Here is a 22,978-nt window from a genome sequence, read left to right as displayed (position 1 = left end):
ACCGAGAGCAATCTTTAAGGAATTTCTTGTCATTGATTTGTTCGAGAAGGTTTTCGGTGATGTATGATGATGCTTTGCAGATAGGAAATTGAAATTTGAACAGAGGACTTTGGATGAAAAGAATGAATTTTATTGTGAAATTTACAGATTTCTTACTGTAATACTATAGAGGAGTTTTAAAAACCAGATCACTCTTTGATTTGGTGGAAATTTTGGGAAGTTTATTATTACGATAAAGTAAATTAATCAAGTCAGTTGTTTAGAATTGCAGACACTATGAATCCTTACTGTATCACCAAAGTTCGAACAACAGCTGAAACAGTAGAACGGCCAGAAATCACTGGACTACTTCAAAACTTTACACTTCATTCCCCAAATCACCAAATAAATTCATTTTACCTCCATCTACCACTAAAGTTTCATCTAAATTCCTTCATCGCCAACAATTCTCCATCAGTTCTCCAACTATCCTTAAAACGATAGAAATCTACAACAATAGTATAATATAAGAATTATCTGTATCGAATAAGCGAGTCTACAATTTCAAGTTAAGAATCAACGAGACGAACACCTTGACTCCTTCGAATTAATAGCTCGCGTGAAATTGAATTTTCCAGCAGACAGTGGCATTATCTTTGTGGTAATTCAAACAGAGTAGAAATCCGCTAGGTCGGCGAAACCGCCTCGGGATAACAGCAGCAACCATTCGTCTTATTGCCGTATCCCAGCCCCGCCCGTTTTCTCTTTATTCGTACATGTTTACGTATGAAAATGATGCGTCCTAAGTAGACGCAAGGACTCTCTTCGTCTCGGTGTTCCTCTGGGTTACTTGTGTTTCCTGTCGAGAATTTCCATCTCTGTTCCTCTGTCTGAGATTCTGTCCGCCTCTCTCTTTTTGATTACAACGGTATTCCGCGCGCGCATACGTTCGTTACCACGGTATTATTACATCCGGAAATCATTCGGACCGTGAACCTTTGCGAACTAACCGGCAGCGCAAATTGCTTCCAGCTAATCAGATTTAAAGAGACTCGCATAATTAAGCTCGTTTCTGTGGCTCGGTTTCGCTTCATATCTAGGCAATGTTATGATTTTTGGAAGATGGAGGATGGAGAATGGATATCGGTAATGATTAGATACGAACGTCACTAGATCGCGAATTTTTATACATTTATGGAGAATTTAACACTTAAAGGCTATATAAGTTATCAAAAGATTTTTGCTTTGTCCATAATTTACCAGATTACAATAATAAGACCAATAAGGATAATACCAGATACAAAAAGAAGGTGCTTAACAGAAATATGGAAAAAAGCAAATCCTATAATCTCTCCTACCAAAGAATAAAAGAAAGCGTTTGGTATTAATATCCTTTTAATAACAAACTATCGCTTTCGTGAAATTTCGCAAGAAGATTCTTTGGAACATAAAATGGCATCCACCGTGTCGAATTAGCCAATGCAATCTAGCCTCAAAAACTCTAAAACACGTGACAAAGATACCTTATCTGTTGGATTTCGTTCTTTACTGTACAAATTTCTAGGAACAATAATATCCTAACCGGAAGCGTCTACACGGAAACACGGTCGAATCACGACCGAAAGGAGCGAATCGTTGCGAGTTGCGAGACACGTATTGTTGGCGGAAACGCCTGAGAAAAAAGCGGGGATTGTTTGGCAAAACTTCTTTCGCCGGATTAGAGTTTGACGACGCGAGGATTACCAGACCAACTACGTGTGCTACGTCTGATTGCTTCTGGCTGCTTTCGTTATCTTTCTCCGGGAAGACTTCTAAACTGGAGGTGAGATTCATCGAGCTAAAGGGATTAGATGCGAGGATATCAATGAAGACTGGTTATTTGAAGTTTTCCGGATATTGTTGCCGATATTGCGAAGCATGGATCTTTTGTAGGATTATTAGGTGAAATTAATGATTTTGTTACACGCTGAAGAGTCGACAAAAATATTCAAAAATGTCTAGTTAAAAAATCTCACTTCTGAATCCACTCGAAAGAAGAGCTGCACGCTTCTAATTCATATTTGTTCGTAGGAAACGTTTAACTAATATTCGAATATGGAGAAAGCTTCGCAAGTATTAAGTTCAAACTTCGTTTCTCGCTACTAATTGTAGTTTTTAATTTTGTAATCACAGGATATCGCAAACTGTGGCAATTTAGTAGGATTGTTTAGTAAAAATGGGAAGAAAAAGATTCTTTCCTGTTGAATCAAAGCTTTAATAATTGTTAAACCAGAAATTCCCTACCTTTATTAATTTTAAATTCTTAATTAGAGATGTTACTCGCGATATCGATTGTTTGAAGGTTACCGGATGTTGTCACAGATATTTTGAACCATAGCTGCCTTTGGAGATCGTTTGGTAAAATAGATATGCAAACTTGGGTGCGCAGGAAGAGTCTTTGTCGTTAAATCGAAACTTTATCTAATTATTAGTTCGCAAGTTCTGTTATTTATATGAGATTGTAATTGTAAATTCTTAATTGCAGTATTGTTCTTAATATTATTAATCGTATTTGTCATACTTGACCATGAAGGAAGTTTTATTGATTAACTTTTTACAATTTGCAAGCCCACAACTTTAAGTTTATTATTTTAGAAAAATATATGAATCCCAAGTGCTACGCTTCTTTTATAATTTTGCTTTATACTGTTTGATTGTTTGAAATTTCACAATTAAAAATTCGTTTACCGTCTAGTAGTCTTTCAGTTTCTCTATCAACTGACTCCGTTCTCAATCATTCCACTTTATTATCCTGACATAGATACATCATCGTCGTTCTTCCACCCCTGACTTGCACACTGCTTAGTCTCCTTACTTGCCTAATTTGTTATAAACGTCCTTCCAAATTCCTATCAGCTAAACTTAAAGCTACACCACCTGGTGTATAAGCGATACTCCAATAAAGCTTAGAGTTACAAAAGTTCAAGTTACACCATCTGGTGTAAGTGATATTCCAATAAAAAAATCACAAACAGGGAAAATCTATTCGCTAAATTTTGCCACCTAAAATGTTGACCTGGAAAAGTAATGTTAGAAAGAATCAACAAATTAAAAGTAGTGCAACAAGCTGAAAAACACTTTCTGGCTTTCGTAAATAAATAAATATTTATTCGCGAACATTTATTTAATTTAAAAAATAACAGGAATACATAATTTTCCGTCGAAACATATGTTTTATTATTTCAACGGAACGCATCAAATGGTAATAATTAACGTGTAGATGTTTGTTGCAAATCCATCCTCTATTTCTTAACATACACAGACATATACACACTTTTACGTTTAAATAATAAAATTACACGCATGAAAGGAATCTACTTCATCAAGGAATCTCTGCCGAAGAGATAATCAAATTTTCATTAAATATATATATCACAGCTAACAAATAATTACTATGTAACAAAAATTCCATATTAATGTTTTGCTTCTAACTTTAGATATAAATTTACGAATGCAAATTTACGCTCAATATGTACGGAACTCGATACATATTGCAAATTCAAAAATTAAAACCTCAAATTCGAAGAAAAATATTTATAAGAACGGTAAAAGGAAACTTTAATATTGGTATTTACCTGTGAGTATTAGTAACTTTTATAACAATCATTATTCGGAATTTGACCATATAACAGCCATCTCTTTTGTACGTATACTATATTTATTATACAAGTACTTATTCGTATCAATTCGTTACTTTTTTTCAAAGAATTTCATGATATTTTAAAGCTAAATATTTTTCTATCTCTTATAGTTTCAGAGCTATAGCTTGTTCTAGCTACGTAAGACTTCCTGTCTACCGATTCCAATCGAAAACAGCCATATCCGTAACGTCTTTATTCTCCAATATGCCCGGAAGTTAATGTAACATTAGCGTCCCAAGAAAACACCTAACCTAGTTCATCGCGTTAATCCTTGGTCTCCCGCCGCGTTCCGTGTAATTAAAGCTGGTCCAACCTGGCGTACATTCAAATTCGCCTCGCAATTTTTTACCGCTCATAAACCGTGACAGTTTATAGTGTCAGCTCCTATCCACCCCTCTGTTGGCATTCTTTGCATTCGTTTTACGTACCACGACTACGACTATGAGACGATGGTGGACAGAAAGAATAATTCCTGCGTTAATCCATTAACCAAGCGTAAGGGAATTCGTTTTTCTCCCGGTGGGAACGCGATATAAACTATTTTGCTTATTTGTACGAGCGATTACAGCCGCCGAGCTGCGGCGGACAGATAACTTTAATCGCTGCGCTGAAGACACCGACGACTAACTGACAGAGACAGGTTCGAAACTTTCGAGATTCTCGTACGAGCAAGGTTGTATTAGGCGTTGCTAACTGATTTATAAAGTCCGTTAGCGGTGGCTGAGCGCGTCAAACGTCCTCGTTGTCGATACAATTCGCAGTCGTTACGAACATGGAAGACTCGCGGCTAGAAATAGAGCAAGATGTTTGATAATCGGAGAGGTTAATCTGCTTTAGTGGGATTTGAAGCGAAAAGGGAATCATGCTGACCTATTTATAAGGTTGATGCAATGGAAGGTGAGTCTTCGCGGAGGTTATTATAGTAAAGACAGTTTATATTTAGATGGAACGAAAAAAAGTGATCGGAAGATTTGTTGACTCGCTATTATGAAAAAGAAGTATGCGGTAAATATTTGGAATAAGAGAAAGGGAGGACGATATGATATGAGAAAAGTGCTGTAACTCACTAAAGGAAGAATAAAGAACCGTCGTTAATAGTAAAGACTGTTTAATATTCTCGAGGATAATTGTAAAACAACGATAAGCTTCACCGAGCACGCAAAGACATAATAATAATTAATCTTCCGAGGTCACGAACTACAAAAAAGCTTCAAAAAAGAATCGTAAAGATAAAGGATCTTGGTCTTCCTGTAACTAATTCAAAATGAAATTACTTTTGATCCACTTCACAGATCTATACTTTCTACATGAACATCTCATAGGAATTGCAGCAGCAAAAAGTCACAAAGAAAACCTTATTTAAAGTCAAAAGAGGAAGAGATGAGTAGAACGAAACGAGGGCAACTTGAAAAACCTCGAAGAATGGTTACTGAAAATTTGCCGGGCTCTCTGCTGAATTAAAGCAAACATTGCACGAAACAAGAATGTCACTATTCCTCGAATTGTAGAATTCACGAGGAGGCCCTCTATTTTCACTATATGCCGCGAGCGCAAAAATTTACTCTTATTCGCCTCTGAAGCGTAGCTGCGCGACGTGTATTTTTACAAGAGTTTCGCAGAAGAAGCAGAGTCGTACATAAAGCAGAAGATACAGAAGCGTAGCGTCGTCTGTTTTGAAATTTCATGGCGTCACAACCGGAGTCTTCGTAGTAACATCCTTCAACTCACGTCAACGTTTCGTTAAAGGTTCCACGCTCGTCGTAAATCATTCTTTGCGGTACTGTAAGACTCGCGACACTCTTTCATCTCTTCAGAATTCGAAAAATGTGCTGTTACGATGAAAATTCCGTAGAAGCTTTCATTATTTGTTTTCGAGTTAAAAAGGAAAACACCGATTCCACCGTTTTGAAGCTTACTTTAATTGGATCAAACGTTCTACTGCGTGTCATTAACATAATCTGAGAGGAATTTCATTTCTATTTCACGAGAATCGTACAATGTAGCGGAAAAGCGATTTGCAGGTGTGTAAGTCCATTTTCAACGTCAAATGGATTTTTTATTCATTTAATGGAATAAAGGCGGCTCGCGGAGATGTAATGGGCCGAAAATTACACGATTCCTGGAAATTGCTGGTGTAGGTGTTAATAGACTGATTGACTTCAAAGAGCAACACATATTTCAGTATGTTAAAGAGTATGCGTCTTTTTGTTTCCTTTCTTTTCGACAGATGCAAAAATGGAAAATGAAATTGTATGAAGTTTCGAGATACTGTAAATTGGAAACACAGTTTCTAGCACAGTCAGAAAGATACAAATTTATTTGGTATAATTCTTTATAAGGCTATTACATTTTAGTTAAACATCTCGAACTTTCAGAATCCATCCCTCGAAAGACGGAAGTACCTCAAACAGTTTCCCGTTTAAGAGAGCGATACATACATTTTATGTTTTAAATTATATTTTACAAACTGCTATCCGCAACTCGGAGGGAAGCATTTACAAACTTCCGGAGTTGACCTCCCAAAGGACGAAATTTCACCAAACAACCTCCAATTTAAAATACAAGCAACGAACAACGTATCTAGCTAATTTTCTCAAGTAAAACTAAATCCCCTAGCATCTCACTTACTTCCACTGAAACTAAATTCAACCGTTCCACTTCCACTCAGGCTAGAAACCAGCACCTTCCCCGGAAAGATAAATTCAAACATTCTGCCCACTACTCAAACACAGAATCAACTATAATATCGTACTATACAGAAACGAGCTTAAATATATCATTCGTATCTAGAAAGCTATTTCGACGATTCCTCTGCTATTTCATCCTTAAACTTAGCCCCCTTCGCAGCATAATCTTTCGGCCGTTAAATCTCGAGGACGAACTGGTACCGTATAAACATTTCCTCTTGCGCGCGCAATCTACCAGACGATAATCGGTGCTTTCGATACTCGTCGAGTAGATAGAAGTACGAAATTCGTCGCGAGATAACGTTCGCTTTACGTGAACCAAGAGGTTCGGTAACACGGCCAATAAGGCGGTCGAGTGGCGTTTACGTTCGGGAAACGCGTTTCCTCGCTCGTCTTCAACCGTAATCCGGAGGACGCGGGCCAATTCCAGTTCCTCTGCTACGTTTAATGGCCGAGACGAGTCGTCTTCGTCGAGAATCCGCTCGTTACGAACGCCAGAGTATCCTCGATAAAAGGACGCCCGATATTGACCCTCTCTACATCGTGATTAATACACTGCGCGTAATCCCTCGATGCTTCCTTTTACTCTTTTCTGTCTTTTTCCCTAGTTGATTTTTGCTTGTTGCGTACGATTGAAATGCGTAGCGTTTAGAAGGTATCTGATCGAGAGCCGGCCTCTAGGATGGATTTCCACTGGGACTGCAAGTTAATTCTACGAGGACGGAAGTTTTAAATACATACGGACGATGGATGTAACAGAAGTGAAGGTTTCAGCGGAGGGGATGAAGGGTGAAATCGGCAAAATGTTTGAGAGACGTAGAGAGTAATTTCGTGATAAGAAAAATTCGAATGTGGCATGAAACTGAAATATATTCCCGTTTTTTTTTTTTTTTTTGTTGAGAGAGAATGGGATAAACTTTTTTTCGGGATCGATTTATAGTAAAACATTATTTCCTTGAAGCGAAGAGAAGATCCGGAAAGATTTGTTGTCAAGAGGATTCAAGGATAAAGGAAAAGGGAAATTTTTATGAAAATATGAGAAACGTCATAGAATTTAGATATTATTTATTTGCAGACTGATAGAAGAAAAGTGAAGTTGTACTTTGGTGAAAAAGTTGCACGGAAAGTTTGTGGTAAGAAGATTTCGGATAATATGAAAAACGTTATGCAATATAAATATCGGTTATTTAAGGAAAACAGGATGATGATGCGCTTTGGTAAAGAAGCTCGAGGGATAAAGAAAATATTTGTGCTGCTTAATAAGGGAACTTTTAGAGTTCTGTAGAAGCATCGATAATCTTCTATTGTAACAAAACAATGGATGAAAGGTTTCTTTTATAACCAATTGATTGTGAAAATACCACAATGCTGCCTAGTAAAAAAAAGTTAAAAATACTGTGAAATTAAAAGCTCCCTTTTTTGCAAGGAGGAATTTGTAGACTAGAGAAAAGAATCAATTTGTACTCTAGAGAAAAAGTTCTATCGTTCATTAGCAATCTTTCACATTGTTTCGAAAAGGAACATTCAACAGAAGAGAAAAAAGGGAGACTTTCTTTCATGAGCACTTGATGGTGGTAATACTACTTTGCCACCTGATAAGAAAACTAACAATGTAGTACAATTGAAAGCCTTTTTGACGAGGGAAAGGATCAATTTTTGCTCTGACAAAGATACTCAAAGAGCAAAAAATGTAAAATATATAATTAGCCGATAAGAAAGTTGAAAGTACCACGATATCGAAGAGTTTTTTTTTTTAGGATAAAGAAAAATGGACAAATCTATACTTTACAGTCGGTGAATTAAAGAAATTTCTTTTTTATACTAATAGAATCATTAGTAATCTTGATCATCGTATGGCAGATTATGGTAGATTCGAAGAAGAGAAAAAGAAAAAAGCTCCTCACAGTGACAAAAGGTTATTCAATGCGACATTCTTAGTAGATCTACGATCCTCGAGGACTTTCTGTCGTATCCAGACATCGGAAGAGAATTTGGAGAATCAGAGACAGAACAGTTCGACTCGAAGCGTCTTTGAACAACGGTGCACTTTGAACTTCTCTCCAAGCAAACTGAGAAATTCATAAGAAGTCCACGGATTATTCGACGACAACTTGGCACTCGCTACGTGTTTTTATTAAACTCTGCAAAGAGAACTTTTCACTTGAACTGACACCTTTTAATAAAACATCTCTTAGCTTACGTATAGCTTTCCCCCTGAAGAAAAACGATGTAGCTCGTATCCCACAGATCAACTGAATTTATATGACATTGAATTGTCAAATTTTAAAAAGGACAAATATTTTGAGCAAAATTTGAAAGATAAAAACGACCTTTATCAAATTTCGTCTTATTTTTGTGAAAAAAAACTTTCGTTTAATATATTTAGAAATAAATGTACGTTTTAATATCTTCAATTTTTTTTCCAATAAATTCCAATTGTTTCTAACGTTAGATCTATTAAATCGATCAAAATGTCTGATTTCATATCTTTTGTGTTTGCAATTTATTATCTAACGTTATTTAATTTGACATTGGGTTTCATTAAGAAACATTACTACGTATATTAATTTATTTTTATCACATTATATAATCCTTCAATATATAAAAAGAAAAAAACAAAATCGGTCAAGTTTTGATTTCGTTAACAACTTCCAGTTGAAAAATATCGTCGAATGGTATTCGAAAAGAAGATTTTAGCCTTTAAAAGGAATATGTAATCAGTCTAAAGGATAAAATGAAAGTTAGATGGATGTTAAAGAGAGGCTTATCATCCAGCTCTGAACAACTTTTCGAAAGCGTCAATGAAAGGTAGGAAATGAGAGAAAGAGGCGGGATTAGAGTCGAGTGAACCAACCATGGTGCTTATGAAAACGATAAAAGCCAGAAAATTGTCCACAATATAAGGTCGAAATATTGCGGTCTGTATATTGCTCTCTTTCACCAACTTTCCCCGAATGATATTTGTTTATATCCCTACTGGCGGCAGTGCTATTCAGATCGCGAGACGACTGGAAACGTAATTTCGATATGAATACGCACGAAACGATGTCATTTCAACGTTTTCGCGCGATCTTTCGGACGCCTTCTGTTTCGCTGAATTACCGCTACAAACGGTCTGTATTTTCTACATTTCCGCTTTAGACGTTCACGAATAAGTAAAAAATATCTCGAAATAAAACATAGAGAAACGAAAAGCGATATGTTTGAAACGAAACGTGCTTTAACGACGAGTAGAGAGCACTACTATCTGTGTGTTTTTTCTAGTTGTATTTCTAGGGGGCGGAAAGAGGGCTGAATAGATAGGATTCCATATAAAGGAAATTTGTATACGTATCTACCGTAATGCTACGGATAGGTACTTTAATTTCTTCATACTTTATAAGATTATAAAATAATAATGTTCGAAAAGAAGATAGCATGAAAGAATATTAAGCAAAAACATACATTTCATAGAAATTAATTGCAAATAAAATGATGTCAACTCGATTTTGTTCTTTCATTGTGTTTTCATTATACTTAGGTTAATTATATTTTGTATAAATATCAAAATACTCTTACATCCTAATTTCTTATCACCTCTGATTAATGTAATAGCGACATATCTTAATAAATATACTTAAAGAAGTGTAACCTAGGTAGAAAATTGTTTTATCTACTAAATATTGCAGAAAGTACTGTATTTTTGACATTCTATGTATTTTTGCAAATTACATACATTCTGTGCGTTGTTGAACCTTCAGATTCCCTATAAATGCATGAAAAATCCACAGTCTAGTAATAATTTCACACTATATGAATTTTACTAGAAACTAAGATCAAAGTAAGTGCAGCATTGCATTGGAAGTAATCACATAAATCTTGACAAAATTGCCGATCGAATCTACAGTCAAACGTATCTTAATCAATTTTATCGGAGGTTCGTTAGTCAGAGGTCGAACGATTCCATGCTTGTCCTTCGGTCTTTATTTTCTTGCTTGATCATGGGAAAGAGTGGGAAGCTCATTTACCTCGCAGGCGGATCACTACGAAGTGATTGATCGCGTTCCGTCGTGAATCCATCGGTCAGCTTACTCTGATCGATTTCGGAGAGAATCCGCTGCAATTTTTCTTGCGGTGCATCCGGACATGAAAAATTATCTCGTACTCGTTACGAGCACGATTACTCATGATCGAGACTTTCTGTTTCAGATAAGATGAAATTAGTTGGTTACAGTTTTTGTGGGAGCCGAACGTTTCAGCACGAGATGAGAGAATTGACGTGGAAAACTTCAAATACCCGGTATGCTTAACATTTCCGATAATCTACGTTTACCTTACTCAGACATTATTTATCAGCTATTTGTAACATTATCTCTAAAACTAAAAACAGAAATGATGCCCCTTGAAGTCTCCGTATATTCGATCTGTCGCATTAAATACTTAAAATACTTCTACTATCCTTAATATTTAATATTTCCAGTGACCCACATTCATCTCACTCACACACAATTACTTATTTAGGAACAATTCCCACAATCACTCCTTAAACTAAAGATTCGAAAACCAGAAAGCAGACTGAAAAGCATACCAAACATTGACGGTTCGATCCAGCACCCTGGAGATCACGCACGAATTAAAGCTTACTGGTGACAATGTTCAAAGAAGCTCGTAATCCGTAAATCATTGGGTTGGTCTGATAATGCAAACTTAATGAAAGAGCCGACACCAAGCTGCTGCGCTTCAGTCGCGTGACCTCGGGACTACGCTGATTCCCTCGCTGGATATTCTAATCGGTGGCAACCCTTATGCGGACCATGAACGCATTTAGTCGAATGGGTTAAAACTGCAGTTATTTGCGGTGCACTTCAATCGAATTGGCTGCCGTTTGCATAATCTCCGGCCTTCTTCGCGTGCACACCGAAGCATTCTGTGTGTGCAGGCAGCTTCTTTTCCGCTTCTCAGCCGGTTCTTCCCTTTCTGCACAACCTCCATCATGCCGTCACCCCTTTCCGCCCTTCGCCGCGCCACTCTCTGGCACACTACCGATGAAAACGTTTCGCGGTTCCATCCTTCCTTTCGCTGCGGCTGTTTACGACCAGATGCAGTCTGATTTATTCCAGTCGCTACTGCTCTCCTAAGGAGCCATCGATTTCCCGATCACAGGAGCAAGATCGTTTCCGTACGCCGTCGTTTTCGAATTATACATCGTATATTATACATCGTATATGTATTATATGAATAGGGTAAATAGAACGGAGTCTACAAAGACTACGTCGTTCGTTTCTCACGGTATTGAGGTGGGTATTTCGACCTGTTTGGATTATTATTTGTTGCTGCATGGAGGGTGGGAGATTGGTTCTGTTTGAAGATCTTACACAAAGAAAATTGATATGTAGGAATTACATAGCATACATGTGATGGATGAAGTAGATAAAACACCTGGAATCCTCAAAGCCAGTTACGTTTCCACCTTAAGGTTTTTTTAAGGTTGTTAGTTAGTCACGTTTGATTAGTTACTTTTGTTACTAGTTGAGGATGGGCAATTAATTCTGTTTGAAGAGCACATACTCGTATAGGGAAAATTTATATGTTATGGGGTTATATACCATACGTATAATATGTAGAGTAAATAAATTAGAATTTTCAAAGTCAGTTCCTTCTTCTGTTCTTTTAAGACTGATAGTTAGCTATGTTTGGTTAGTTACTACTATGACTCGTTCGGAATGAAAGATTAATTTTATTTGAAAATTATGTGTAAGGAAAATTGTTTGAATACATCTGATGGTAACAAATCAGTTCAGACGATAATGCTGAGGTTTTGTAAATAGAACCAAGGGTTTAATTAATGTTATAACAATAAATATTATCGAGCTGTTTAAATTGTTTTATCAAATAGATATACACGTGATCAGATTGTTGTTGTATTATCAAATTTTATTAACATCATATCAAATATGATTATTAAAATCAGTCTACAATCCAGCATTTAATTGTCAAAGATCTTCTAACATGGAAGAATCATGAACGACAAAAGCATTTATAGCGATCATAAGATCCTCAAGCACAAGTTACGATCGATATACGTTGTCGAAGCTATGATATCTCTAGAAGGCGTTATTACTTCCTCTCCTTAGGGAGCTCAATAACAGAGGACCAATAAATCAATCTGGTCACCTATCTACTTGATATATTGCCTGATTTACATTCAGCAGATTTGCATTCAAGGTGACTAATGACGAGCACTTCTAAGCACTCGCGAGACAGATTCGTCAGTATTCGTTTTCTAAATTTCGAATGGACAACTATCTGCCTTGATTCAAGTAACGATAAGTGTATATATTAATTTAATGTTCAAATCTTTTCATGGAATGTCAGCCATTTGTTACGGATAAAGAATTTTGTGGAATTAGAATTTTACATGTACACTACCATTCAGAAGTACAAAAACTTACGGATAAATTGAAAGTGTATGTAATAATATACAGCGTAAATAGTAAAATGTATTAGTTCAATATCCATATAAAATATTTTAATTCCATAAAAAGGTAGTGAGTGTTGTTTCTAGTTACTAATTCATATTGATTCAATTATTACAATTTATAGATTTTGCTAAAATTCACGTGCTTACTATTATCACAGGTCATTAGAAATGTGTGAATACTCATGAGTGGCAGTACATGTATATATGTTTCAAATTATGTTCCAACGAGATTCGAACAAGATTTTCAAAGAGGAAATCAGAATCCTCACGCTTTCAACTCAACGTCATTTAACTTCTCCTGTAGAAACGCTAGCTAAGCAGTTCCCATTTCACCGATAGCAAGGAATCGCGCAAACGACCAATTCTGCCCCCATTCGAGAAATTCCTTTCAAACGATGGAAACAAAAATTCTTTACAATTTTTATCTCAATAGAAAAGGTTACGCACCTATAAATGATTTGTAGAGGCAAAAGGAACGAAATATTCGCAGAGACAACGAAATTCGCGTGCTCATTCGTATTGAAGCGTGGAATTTTCAATGTGAACGTATTTCGCATGGATCAGCTGCACCTTCAAGAGTGAAATGGATAATATTAGATAGTAGATACAATATTAAGCGGATAAGTTAATTCAATCCCTTTAAATTTATTTATTTCTGATGATTATCTTAAATTTAAGTATTTTATCCTTTTACATCAGCTTTGGAAGACTGTCGATGTTCATGTAATTTCAGATGACTTCCTTGAATAAAGGAGAATATTTTGACAACTAAGTTTGTATATATCACGTAGTCCATGAATAAAATTTGAATTTTCGTCCAAGAGACACGGGATTAATATACACAGCTTATCGGATGAGGGGAAACACTTGCTGTTTACATTAAAAGAGGAAGGAAATACTTTCCTCTAACGTAAAATAAAGCATTTCATTTTTTATACAATTCACAAACGATTTTCCATAATTTAGTCACATTTCAAATTGGAAAATATTTATATTGATGTGAAAAATTAATGAAATACGACTTTAACCAGACGGGATGTACGAATGATACGTCGAGTACAATTTTCCCTTCCAATTTTACGTAACGGGAATATGCTCAAAATTAACCTGGACTTTTCTTCCTTAATTAAGCCAGTAATGAGTTCAATAACGAGTTCGAAACCTTGTTCGCCAACTTCATGATCCAACGTTGCTTGTGACGACACATTAAATTCTCCTCTATAAATTGATTTCCCTCCTCCATCTCAACGGCGTACGCTACTTTCGCTTCATTTTGTCCTTTGTTTTTTTTCTTCCTCTTTTCCTTCCGCGTCGTATTTCACGAATTTATTCGCAACGTACCCTTTGTTCACTACGCGACTCGGTATAACAACGTTTCCGGTGTTTCGAAGCCACGAGTCGATTTCCCATTTGCCATCATTCCTTTACAGTTGTAAAGGATTTGCGCGTAGAAACATATTTCACTTTAATATTTGCTAACATCGAAAAAAAGGTGGGATCTTATATAGAATAAGTGCAAGAAATTACACTTAATTTAAACTTCAATCTGAATTATTAAATTATTACATGTTTATAATTTTTTGTATCATTTATAAATAGAGAAAAATATGCACGATATAATGTCTGAAGGATCTTAACTGTCAAAAGAAATTAATTGAAGTTAGTACATATTTCACGAAAATATTCTACTCTTACTTGCGAAATAATCATACAAGGAAATATTAAAGTTGCTGTTTAACATAAATATCGATATTAAATTTTTGGATGGTGTAAAAATATTGTGAAATTTAAGTACTGTAAGATAACACTATAAAATTATTATTTCACGAAAATATACCAATCTTTAGGAAAAACTGAACGTAGGAAATATTTAAACTTGGCAAAATTACGAATAGAAATGAAATTTCTTTAATTGGATTGCAAAATTTTGTAGTTCACAAATTATTTCTAAGTCCATAAATTGTAAGTAAAAAATATTATAACAACGAACGAAAGAACACAGATTTAACTCTAAGGATGCAATTCATGAATATAAATGGAAATGATGAGAGAGTTCAGAACATGGTACGCACATCATGCTAATTTGCGCAATTTGTTACACTCAGATGTAACAACGGCCAAAGCAAACAGGTACTCCTGTTAAAAATAACAGGTAACTAGGTGTAAACAACGCATCGTGACAAATGACGAAACGTGTTGCGTTCTAAAATACACAACCATATGTAAAAGTCATGTTGAATTAATTTTAAAAAATAGCAAAAGCTATGAATAAATAAGAGGGAACAAATACAATTATTTCAAAATCACCTGTGTCTAAGCTTAAGCAAATATATTTAATATTTAAAGCACACATTTAAGTAGGAAATAAAGGAACACTCGGAAGCTTCAAGTCAAACTGAAGACTATTCACATATTCGTGGAGAGCTTGAACAAACCTTTGAGCTTGAAAACTCAAGATTAAACAGAAAGCTCTTTCTTTGCAACGAGGTTAAAAATATTTAACCATAAAAGCTTAAAATTCAGCTGGAAAAAAGATTTAAATTTAAATTCAAGGATGAACTTGAAGGTATTATTTGCATAAAGAAATTACAAAGAATTTCCCTCTGAAAATTTAAGTTCAATGTGAGCTGCAGTGGATGTCATTATCGTAAATTCCACCGTACTACTACTATTGTCTACTGGAAGATTGTACCATATCAAAGAAAATTCTAAACAAGTGATTCTGATTATAAATTCAAAATCAGGTCTATTGAAGTTCTCGAAACATGTTAGAATTCTTCATTTGATTTGCAGCCTTCTGTAAATTAACGTGGCTGCTAATGAGCTAATGAGATCGATGCAAGAATAAAATCTTAATGAAAAGGAAGATATTTTTCAAAATGTAATTACCTGTCAAACTTTACGCGATTCGCTTGGGATTTCTATATGTACTTCCAGTTATGATTTTAATCAAAATATCATGCGTTTGAGTTTTACAACGCGTGGAACAAATATCACCCCGATAAAAAGCGAAATTGCACCTGGTACGCCTCGTTTCGTCAAACAACGAATTGTGTAGGTGAAATATATTAAAATATTTGGTTAGCTGAAATATTTATTACACGGGATTTCAGTCGCCCTGCCAATCCACGCTCTTTCGCTATCACCAGTCGTTCGTCGAAACATCTCGCGATTCACTTGTACATATATTTTCGTTCATATTTATCGTCCGACGTGAATGAAAATTACAGAAACGCGCGGCTGAAACGTTACGTTATAAACGACGATTACCGGATTCATTATTTAACAAGTGCCGCGGTTAGTCCACGGAATGCTTTTAAAGCCTCGCCCACGATTTTCAACTCGCTCTTTTGTACGAGTTGAGAGAAGGCGATTGCGTCTGAAAACGTTCGCGTCGAATAGCTCGAATTAGAAAAGTTCGTTGTAATCGCTGCATTTGGCGCGAATTTTGCGTTTCACGCATGTTATTTAGTTTTTACATCTTCAAAATGACAACGAATTAGATAAAATGATGACGAATACAGTGCGCTCCTTAGTTAATATATTCTATTTAGGATTTCCTTACATTTTTTTTAATACGTCGAAATAGTTTAAATTTTCCATTTTTTTTTTACTTTTTAAGCTGTATTCAAATTTTTGTGCAAATTCATGTTTCTGAGAACATAATTAAAAATATAGAATCTCGATAGAAAATTGTTTTACAAAATATTATCAAATATTACTGGTATTGTGCTTTAGGTATTTCATATATCTTTCACACGTGCATTCTATATAATTTTCAATTTTCAATAAATGCATAAGCTGTATAGCTGTATAAGCCATTATTAGGATAATAAAACGATGAAAGGAACAATAATATTTTTAATTAAATTTACTAGATATTTTAAATGCGACGTTTTAATTAAGGAGAACATTGCTATGAATTTCACGTTTCGCGTGTATCATTTAATCTGGATATTGATCCTAACAACAGAACCATGCATTTTCATAAGTATGAAATTGAAATTTAATAAAGACAACTTAATTTGAAATGGGTCGATTTAATTTTTTCAAATGTAAATATAATTTGTTCTCCATGTAACGACGCAGAATATCAAAGAATAGATATTACAAACGTTAGGAAATATTTGAAAATATATTGAACTAATAGGCTCTTCTCAACATCTCTTCTCAGAAGATGCTTTCTATGGAATTCAATACGTATGCAAAACAATGTCAGTGTTTAGACATTGTGTAGCAGCCATTGGTATGCTCGATAAACGTCATTTTCAAAAGGTATATTTTACACTCGAAATTCATAAAAATATATAAAGTATTCTCGTAACCACTTACGTATACAACAAAAAATTTCGGATTCATTGAGTGTATAAAACATGGTGAAAAAAGCAGGGAGTGTCATTCATCTCAATACATAATTCACTATAAAATATTCTAGAATTTGAACGCAAATGCGCTCTTATGATCAATGTTATCCCAGTAAACATTCAGATGACAGAAATTGTAACAATTTCGATCTGAAAATTTCACTTTGACGTATATTTAATTAAGCTCTAACGTTACATGTCGACAAACGTTGAAATTGATGAACATGTGGTTAATACACTGAAAACTGTCAATTTCTGTTACGATACACTATATCAATGAAAAATCTATTTTTTCGTCAGTATTGTAATATAATATTTCGTTGCAATTCGTCCACCTACTTTCCGAACGAAGATATAATAGAATTATTGATACAAAATAAAATAAAAATTTGGAATCATGGACTAAATTAAACTACTTCTCATTATTTCCTATTAATCTTTTGATTTTTATTCTAGTATGCACAGTATTCCATTTTATAATTGAGTTTTCTGAATATTTATGTTACTGATGGAATGATATTGATTTTCTTCCATGGTTCAGCTGGAATTACTCACTTACAGGGTGTCTTCGTAATCATATTACAAACAGCAGAGGAACGATTATACGTGCAAAATTAAATGGAAAATAAAAAATGTAATTTTTCATTGCACGCTCTGTTTTCGAGAAAATTGAAATTATAATAATAAAATTAAAATTATTTATCCTACGAATTGTTATATATATATAATACCAACCCAAATCCCAATATCTGAATCCAAGAACACTCAGCTATCGGCTATTTTTCACATTTCACAAAGTTAACACCTTCATCCTAAAGGTTCTGATCAGTTCGATATTTCCCAACTTAACACCTGTGCCGCAAAAATTCTGTTCAAGATCACAAACATCTAGACTATCATCCATTTCGCATATTTTCAGACCCAACACTACGTTCAAAACTACGTTCTATAGAATCCAACAGATGGCTGGCCAAATGGAAGAATCTTGTCCCGTGAATCATCCTCGTGTCTACATTCGTTAATAACTTCCGCCCCTCGGTTGCCAGTCGCCCTAAAATAAACGATTTCTCCAACAGGAGTAGCGCCAAGGGATCAAGGATGTTTCGTTGCGGGTGAATACAGCGGCCGGCTATATTTCTCAGAGCTGGTTGAATCTCGCCGTAGCAATTAAGCGTCTCAAAGCCAAAGTCTGAACGAAAAACGCGATTCAATTTACCAACCGTTCGGCTATCCGGTCAGATAGCCGGTAAACAGCAGGCGAAAACCCGTGAAAAAGTTTCAATTATCCTAGGCGAAGATTAAATTCCCTGCCGGGCATCAGAGATTAAAGCGTTAAGAAGAAACGGAAATTTATGGCCCTCGATGAATTTGTCTACCAGCCCATCAGCCTTTTGTATTCAACAGAAAGCAAGAAACAGGGAAGAATTTAAACTATATCATTTTGTACCCAATCGCTGCGAAATTTCCTAGTTCGCAGAAAAATATGAAGAACCTGCTTCCAGATTCCAGTCTCACATTGAAAATTTTCTCAAAATTTGCTGATTTCTAAACAAGCTTTAATTTATGATTTAATTGGATTTGATTTCTTTCATTTGAGAAAATATTCTCATAAGTACTCAAAAAAATTCCGAATATAAAAATATACAGGAGAAAAAAAAGACAGTCATTTTGAATAAACTGAATTGTAGTATAGAAATTCTTTGTAATTTTAAATATTCAAACAAGTTAATAATGTGCATACGTATTCACGAATGCTTGGAGATCCGTAAAACGAAAAATAATCGGTAAAATAGAAACACAATTTACGTTTCCTAATATTATCCGAACACACGGCTAACAAGTGTGTACTTCATTTCCTAACCAGAGCATTCTCATTTATCTCTATCGTAAACGTAGTATTGTATATGTTCTGCGACTTGTGAATAGTGGTGTACTGCTTTAGCTATTTCCTGCATTAGCACAATATCTAAAGCAAAACAATGAAATATTATACGCGCGTTCCATCGATCTTTCAATTTACAATTAACACTCGAACTGTTCATGACTAAAGTATGAAATTTGTACCAAACCAAATTAAATTGAAATTAAATTTATTGTGAAATTAAAATGAAAGATATACAAGAAAATACACAATACAATGAGAAAAACAAACTTTTATCCAAATATTTTACAAAATATTATCTGTTTCAAAAATCTCTTCAATTGATCATTTTGTCCATGCTTTGTTCAGTTCTATTGTCAATATCAGAATTAAAATTTCACTTCGATACCGATATAACCTAATTGATTTCATTGATCCACAATCTATTATCCACACACTACTATTAGTCACTATTATAGATATTATAATAGATTTAAAAATCTACATCATAGACTGAATAGAAAAAAATTCTACAATCGTGATTCTAATTTTCTTTATTTCAATACTGTCGTCTCATAATAATACCATTACAATGCTATTTATATCCACTGCAAGTGATAGATCTTCCGCTCCTTCTCTATTATTAGACAGTAATAATTAGATTGCAGATATTTACGCAGATTCATATGTTTATAAACGTAATTTAAGGAGCGGTACCTAAGTAGTATTCTTTTATTCACGTACTAATTCTTTCACGTACTAAATACTGTAAGGAATAATATATTTCACACATTTTATATTTTATTTTCTGTGTATTTTTGTGCCTTCAAATTTTCCACAAATGAATAAAAATCCACAGTCTAGTAATAATAATATATTAAATTGTTAATGACCTCTAAAATAAGAAAAAATGTGCGGCGAGCTCAAATTTCACCCAAAATAGGAATTAACTCTATAGCCCCAGTTCCGACTCCGATTAATTCTACAAACTTCTGCCCATAAGTGTTAAGCGAATTCTTAGAAAGAAGTAGAGACGTTTTCTCACCTGTCCCGAACAGAGAGCAGAGCAGCAGTAGCGCGAGCCGCATTTTCGTCGGACACATCCCCTTGCACCTGGAACACGAATCGCTCGCGATCGAAGTGACACTCGAGCCACTCGCTCGCCTCGAGTGCTTCATCGTTCGCTCGACATCTGAGAAATGTCTCCGCGCAGACCGGTCGTCCCTCGAGGGAACCACTCGCGTCTTGTAATTTGCACCCTGCGACTGTTAATCCAACAGATTGGGACACCTGGATAGCCTCGATCCAGGACACCTCGCACTTCTTTACCACTTGGCGAGTTTCCACCTTACTAGATTACACTTCCTCTCCTCCCTTTTATCCTCTTGCTCTTTTCCGATCTCGTCCTAGAATTTCAAAGGCTCCTTCGAATTCTTCCAGCAATTCGTGGTCGACACCGAACGTCGAAACGTTCGATGGGCGGGGACATTCGGATCGTTTGGATCGAGGTGGCGAGATGTAATACCGTCTCGAACGTTTCCTCCGCTCTTTATTCGTGATTCCAGATTATTGAAACATTGATTTTTGGGCTTGATCAGAAATATCGCTATTATCAGAGTTCTTCTATTTTGGATTGATCCTTTGCTTAAAAATTAACAATATAAGTCACTCTTTGGAGATTTAGGTTTTCTTCTTCTTTTGTTTTAATCTAGTTTAATGCACGGATTTATAGACAGATAGAATCACTTTAATTACACTTTATAATTATAACTGGATAATGTAGATTGAGGAAATAAATCCTTTATAAGACAATTCGTATCTTTTTCGTGTATCTTTGGATCACAGACTCGATTAGATCGAGTAATCCAATCTAATGAAATTTATAGATACTTAAATCGCTTTTGTCACTTTTTATAATTATGTTTTTATAGCGGAACGTATGTCGGGGAAATAGATGGTTTTTAGGAGATTTATGTTTCAACAAGAATCCAATTTATCCAGTTCCGATAATCCGATTTATAGACACACAAATCACGTCGATCATCTTTTATAATTATATTTCTATGCTGGAACGTAAATCGAGGAAATAGCTTCTCTTTAACGGATGTATATATATTTTCTTCGTGTAACGTTGGGGCACAAGCTTCAAACGTTTCCAATAATCCAATCTATTAGAATTTATAGATACCTAGATCAGTTCGATCACCATAACTCGAAGCGATAGATCGACTTTGAGAAATTTACATACATTTAATCCTTATATTGGAAATTCATTTCAAACTTGAAATATTCTTAACAAATCATTTTGTCGACACTATGTTTAAATCACCTTTGACCACTTTTTATAATCTCACGATAAAACTCATTTAATTTTTTCAAAATTCTCACATCACTATTATCCCAGACTCTTGACCATACGCACTGCTGAAGCTCACGGATCGCTTAGTTGCTCGATAATAGCTAAGAGAAACCGGTTGCAGTTGCTCATATACTTCAAGTGACCCACATCTTTTTTCTATCCACTCTCGATGGAAATTGCCAATCTTGCCGATACTTTCCGTCCGTCCTTCCGGTATCTACCGCGTTCTTACGAGAAGGTTTCGAGGCGTCTCCCCGGTCTCATTAGCCCGCCCTTTCATCCGAACACTACCAGGTCATCCGATGGCGAGTTTAATCAGCAAATCCGTCGAACCAACCAGTTCGTCAACCACCCGTATTTGTCACTTTGGTCAGCGACTAATTAGTAACCGAATTAATTATCCACTATTTTCCTGAAAGACACATGTTTTTCACCGACGATACCATTCGACTATATTCCTCTCAGTTCGTTAATCATCCAATTAAACAACATTTAGGTGTTCCAATGGAATTAAATACAATTTCAAAGAGATTGTTTCGTCTAATGATTTACGTACACTCTACTGTACAATGTGTTTACGGTACTGCAGTAGTCGGCTTCCGCGTTGACTTCTGGTAACCTGCTGCAGAAAACTAAGAGATGCTTCCTGTGTCACTCTAAAACGCATTCAAACGAGACACAGCCACGTGCCACTTAGCCGCACACCACGTGACACTGCCTCGCGATATGGTTAATTGTCACCATCTCTCTTCCTATCGATCGATACGATCGAACAGTATCACTGTATCACTCTAATCACACTTGCTGCATCCGATCACTTGTCCTCCATGAACCCATATAATCCTCATAAGGTGTAGGTATTTCGTGATTAAATTATATTCCTCTATCACTATCCGTTATATACACTCCTGAACAAGTTGTGTCGATACTTGGGCACGACTTCGAATGTAAACAGAATTTCACTGAAGGCTGTTACCTAACGTTTACACGCACGGAATACAAAACGAAGTGTAAACCGACGTTCACAATCGCACACGGTGTCGAATTTTGTCCGAGTGTCACGTTATCAACGAAACGTTTCACTGTAAAACTGTTGGATTATAGAGAACTTTTCGTGTCGATCATACACGTCGCGATATGTTGACAGGGTATCTTTTCCGTCCGAGAGTTCGTAGTTGACAGAAAGCCTTGGCGGGAGCTGCACGACGAATAAGGTGCCACTCCCACCCGCGCATGCTCCTCCACTCTAGATCGTCGTGCCCTCTCGGTCGCACGCGCTCTTTCGCTCTCTCTGCTCGTTCCTTACCTCGCCCTTTTGCCCCATTCCAGTGCACGCGCTCCTTCACCGTTCTCTCTTGTCGCCGCGTGTTTCTTGTTTTGCTTGAACGCGCTTTCTTTCTGTTTCGCCTCACCCCGCTGTTCGTTCATTGCCTTCGTCGATCACGAACCATCCCCTACCAACTCGCTGCTCAGGCACGTGCTACACGCTCCACCCGCCTGATCCATAAACCAATTAATGTGGGAAATAAGTTGAAAATCGACTCTGCACTCCGCAACGGCCAAGTTTCATCAGATGTTTGCGTGATAC

At 35.8% G+C, this 22,978-nt stretch overlaps 1 protein-coding gene across 2 annotated transcripts in view; it reads right to left on the bottom strand.

Moving 5' to 3' along the window:
- Positions 1-22,586, bottom strand: part of LOC126873850 (uncharacterized) — a 140,779-nt gene extending 118,193 nt beyond the window's left edge. The window contains exon 1 of one of the 2 annotated variants that reach the window (XM_050635151.1): positions 20,077-22,586. In XM_050635151.1, coding sequence (XP_050491108.1) covers positions 20,077-20,209 — 133 coding nt within the window. In that variant the 5' untranslated portion in view covers positions 20,210-22,586. The remainder of the gene's footprint in view (positions 1-20,076) is intronic. The other variant, XM_050635150.1, reaches the window with a different exon arrangement.
- Between the last annotated feature and the right edge of the window lie 392 nt (positions 22,587-22,978).

This window comes from Bombus huntii, chromosome 15 (assembly GCF_024542735.1).
Source record: "Bombus huntii isolate Logan2020A chromosome 15, iyBomHunt1.1, whole genome shotgun sequence".
In the NCBI taxonomy this organism is placed as follows: Eukaryota; Metazoa; Arthropoda; class Insecta; order Hymenoptera; family Apidae; genus Bombus; species Bombus huntii.
The sequence above is the reverse complement of the archived record's forward strand: the minus strand, read 5'-3'. Positions and strand labels throughout refer to the sequence as shown.